We start from the raw sequence: 4,251 nt of genomic DNA, 5'->3' as shown, positions 1-4,251 counted from the left end.
GGGAAGTGATAGACTTTATAATAGGAATACTCATATTGTGGCATGTAGAAATTAGAGAAGGATGTATAAACATTGAGATGTTAAAGGAAAGAATGCTATTTTCTATTTAAATGAATATATGTTACTCCAAAAACTTCACCATCACATCACCTAAGAGAGAGAGAGAGAGAGAGAGAGAGAGAGAGAGAGAGAGAGAGAGAGAGAGAGAGATGAATCAATAGGTTAATAGGTGCTAGGTGGGTTTAATAGGTGTAAGGTGGGAAGGTAGCAAGGAAAAAAATAAGGACTAATCTTTGCCAATTGGCTATTTTTGGGGTTTTTTTTTGTGTCTACTCATTAGGATGGGATTTTTTAAACCAAGATTTTGAGAAGAAATATAGAAATCTACTTATAATATAAGGGGGTTTCAAATGGCATTCTGAAAAAAAAACCCGTAAGTTTATAAAGAAAAAGGGATCATTTTATTAAGTCAAAATTCACAGAAAAGGGTTTTCTTTAATACCTTTTGAACGCACGTTGTATGTAGGTCTTCCTAAAAAAAGTACACCCCCCCTGAGACACATGTGGAAGCTGGGGGGAAAGGTAGTAAGAAAAATGATTGTAATTTATGCTAATAAGAGGGAGGTAATGCTTAAAGTGTCCCTCAAGTTATTAATTTTAGAAAAGCTAATTAATAATGCTAAAATAAACATGGCTTACTTGCATGAGCTAAAATTCAATTTGAATGAGGTAAAGCTAGTTAATTGGAGATTGAATAAATCAAGGAGGTGCTATTGTTCAAAGAAAATATGGGTGTAAAGTAGTTTTTAGAGGTGTGAAAAGGATAAGAAATCATGTAAGTTTATTATAGATAACTCTATATATAGAAATTTTACACCTCAGTGTGTGAGATATGTGTGTGTGTGTGTGTAGAATGCAGGAGTCTAAACCATCACTTTGAATATGGGAGTGGATAGATTATTGGGTTGTGGCTACAACCCAAGAGAGGCATATATATTAATGTCTAATTATATATTTGTTTTAGAGAAAGAAAGAAAAGAAAAGAAAGATTGTATTAAACATCTACCAAAGGGTCTAGATGAGACTAAGAAAAGAAAGATCATCTTCCAAAGGGTCTATGAGACGAAGAAATGAGCACATGCATATAATTCAAGAATCTAGAAACATGAAAAAACAAACAAAACTGCACGTATACAATGGAGAGAGCGTGTGCGCTTTGTGAATCTCTTTATGACTTTCTAGAAGAGGTTCCTTTCGACAGGAGCTAGCATTTGAAGGTTATAACACGTTTCTAAAAGTGGCTACCTGGTTTTGCCACGTGTAATTGGTATAAAACATAACAAAATGATGATAACGTTAGAGGACGGCCATCTTAAGGTTTACGCATCAGCCGGCTGTTGCCTTGCCGGAGCGCTTCCACCTCCACCTTGAGAAATGAGATGTACTGCACGGCCTCCTCCAGCATCGTTGCTGTGTCCAGACTGGAGCCACCTGGCACAAGGCCCTGTAACACGCGTAGCTTCTCGCGGATCCTTTCCCTTCGGTGGCGCGCCGCAACGCTTTGAGGTTCCGTCGAGATCCTCAAGCCCTTTGTCCCACCTCCCCGCTGCTGCTTCAACTCTTCATCCTGCTGCACCTGCCTCACGGGCTGCATGGCCGCAGCCAAATAGACCAGCTCTCTTGGGGTGTAAGAAGCTAAGCTCGGCGCAGCCCGCGTGCTGAGAGATGCCTCCTGATGATTGAATAGCCTTTGCTGCATCTGCCCGCCTTGTAAACCCAGTAGTACCCGGCCTGGATCTACGTGCAATGGTTGAATTTGAGCTTCTCGGTCATCAACTTCTAGCTCACTAAGGCCCATTTTTTTCAACATTACATCATCAGCTGCATTGCACAAGCTGGTGCCAGCTGGGCCAACTCTATATATTTCATTAAGCAAATGTCCACGACCAGCTCCGGCTGTACAAGGAAGAATGCCCGACCCCGTGGAAGTGAATGCAAGAAATGCAATAGGCTCATGAGCTAGGTGCCACACATCTGCTTGTCTGATCCCATCAAGGACCGTAGCAATATCTACAAAATCTGCATTGCCATATTCATAAGGCTGTGCAACGGCCCTTGCGCAGCAGACCGGCGCCACATGATGAGACTCCGCGCTGCTGCAAGCGGGCCCGCTACCGCGGTCTGCGTCAGATTCATTAAGTACAGCTGCGCACGCTGCTGTGCTACTAATAATAGAGCAGTCGGTACAAGTAATAGTACTGGCGTGAAGACGCTCGCTGCAAGCAAACCATGCCTCTAGGCTTGATGTTTGCTCTGATTTATTATACGAAGCAGGGCTGTCGTGAGAAGTGTGCCCCTGCAGCAGGTTGTATGCTTCACCACCGATCGTCGAAGGGAAACAGTCATAAATCTGATGCTCCATAGCAGATTCAGAGAGGAAGAGGACGGTGGACATCCTTGAAAAAAGAGAGAAGACCCTTTAAAGGTCCGATCCAAAAGTGTTGCGTGCAGAATTTTGCGCCGACAGGTGGCAGCAGCGTATGCTGCTACGTGGGACCACATGCTGTCCGCACGAGTCACAGGTGGCAACTGTAAAGAGGAGCTGTCCGCACGAGTATGACAGTCACTGGCTCCTTTTGCAGGTGTCCTTATACAGGCATGCTACAAGCTCGCTAGATTCTCCACGTTGCACGTTCCGTACAGACTTGCACTTTCGACGGCGGCTTGGTGGGTCATAGACTCGTACATAAATATGATATATATATATATATATATTAAGGTATCTTGTTACATATATGATTTATATCTATCTTATCGAATCCCACTACCATGCACGGTCTTAAGCCGTAGCCCATTTACAGACACGCCATGCTCTTTTGATGGACAACGATAGTCTGTAAAGGGCCCTAGACCAATAGAGTGCTGGATTTCGATATGCCGTACCCTTAGGATGAAGATCCTTAAAAAAAGGGAATAAAAAACCTCAAGGGTTTTTTAAATCATCAAAAGACGGTTAGTCTTTCTATGGGAAATATATTTCAAAATTATTAATCCATTCGACAAAACTAGATTTTAGAGTGTACCTAAGATAGTTGCTCCTACAATGTGAATGCACATTGCACATCATTGCTCACACATAGAGGGCGGTGCAATGATGGAATACCTAAGTTAGCTACTACTACAATGTGAATGCACATTGCACATCATTGCTCACACATAGAGGGTGGTGCAATGATGGAATCTCTTCATTGAAAATCGACCTAACCAAGCAATGTTGGGGAGAGAATTCAAATATTGAAGAGCTGCTTTTCAATTTCCGTGAGCTTTGGCACCCTTTAGCATCTTTAAAACACTATTACAAGCGGGCCTTTTTTACATCTTTTTCGACGGGAATGAACATGCAAAAAACCTCGAAAGTGTTGAAATTCACGTCGAGAAAAGTGCCAGTATAGATTCATCAGAATAACCCCCAAAAAATCGTCAGAAGAATTGTCAAAAAAAGCATAGCAAACGATGAAAACTATTTTCATAAACGATAAATGTTTTGATGCTTTTTGACTGGTATTGCGACTTGCATTTCAACGCGCATTGCGAGTGCTATTTCGATGAATGCAGGTAATTTTTTGGCATAATCGTGCGTCTAGGTGCGCTGAATGCACCACTATGCTAGCATTAAAGAGTACCCACATCAATTGTACTCAGATTTCACAAAACATGGATTTTTATTATTTAGACCATTTTACATAGCATCTTTTATTTATGTTTACAATAAATGCTCACACAATTAAAGTTGACAAAAAAGTACTTGAAGCTTTTTCTCCTGTACATAATGCCTTGCGACCAAGGCTGAACCTGATCATCGGTGGACTCGGAGTTTGGCACATTCATAACGCAAAAAACATTCATAACGCAAAAAATGAGAAGTGGCAAGTGATGCAAAAGTTAAGCAGATGCTAAGCGTAGAGTCCTTACCATATCAACCACATCTGTCCAGTGACATTGACACCCTCTTGCTTAAGTTGCTTGAGGAGGGCATACGTATCGTGCTTTAAGTCATACCTCTCCTCTGTATCATTCACTACACGTCCCACCACGCTTTGTTGGAAGTACGAAAACCAACCATAAATACTTTTATACATGAAATACACATTATACCAACCCAAACGAGAGAAAGATTAATAATAATACTTAAAAAATACGTGTGGAAAGCGTCCCAGCCAAGATTAATACTTAAAAAGTAGATGTGAAAAG

At 41.4% G+C, this 4,251-nt stretch overlaps 1 protein-coding gene across 1 annotated transcript; it reads right to left on the bottom strand.

The window, feature by feature from the left end:
* Positions 1-1,094: 1,094 nt before the first annotated feature.
* Positions 1,095-2,445, bottom strand: LOC147626196 (uncharacterized). Its single transcript, XM_086816885.1, has one exon. The coding sequence runs from the start codon at positions 2,420-2,422 to the stop codon at positions 1,373-1,375; it is 1,050 nt and encodes a 349-aa protein (XP_086673011.1). The 5' UTR covers positions 2,423-2,445; the 3' UTR covers positions 1,095-1,372.
* Between the last annotated feature and the right edge of the window lie 1,806 nt (positions 2,446-4,251).

The sequence above is a fragment of the Cibotium barometz genome, chromosome 22, assembly GCF_041138505.1.
Source record: "Cibotium barometz isolate CiBa-2024 chromosome 22, ASM4113850v1, whole genome shotgun sequence".
Taxonomy (NCBI): domain Eukaryota; kingdom Viridiplantae; phylum Streptophyta; class Polypodiopsida; order Cyatheales; family Cibotiaceae; genus Cibotium; species Cibotium barometz.
This window is presented reverse-complemented; position numbering and strand designations above follow the sequence as displayed.

Bases quoted from the DNA above. Each gene is read 5' to 3' on its own strand.
- LOC147626196 (XM_086816885.1), bottom strand. From the start codon at position 2,422: ATGGAGCATCAGATTTATGACTGTTTCCCTTCGACGATCGGTGGTGAA.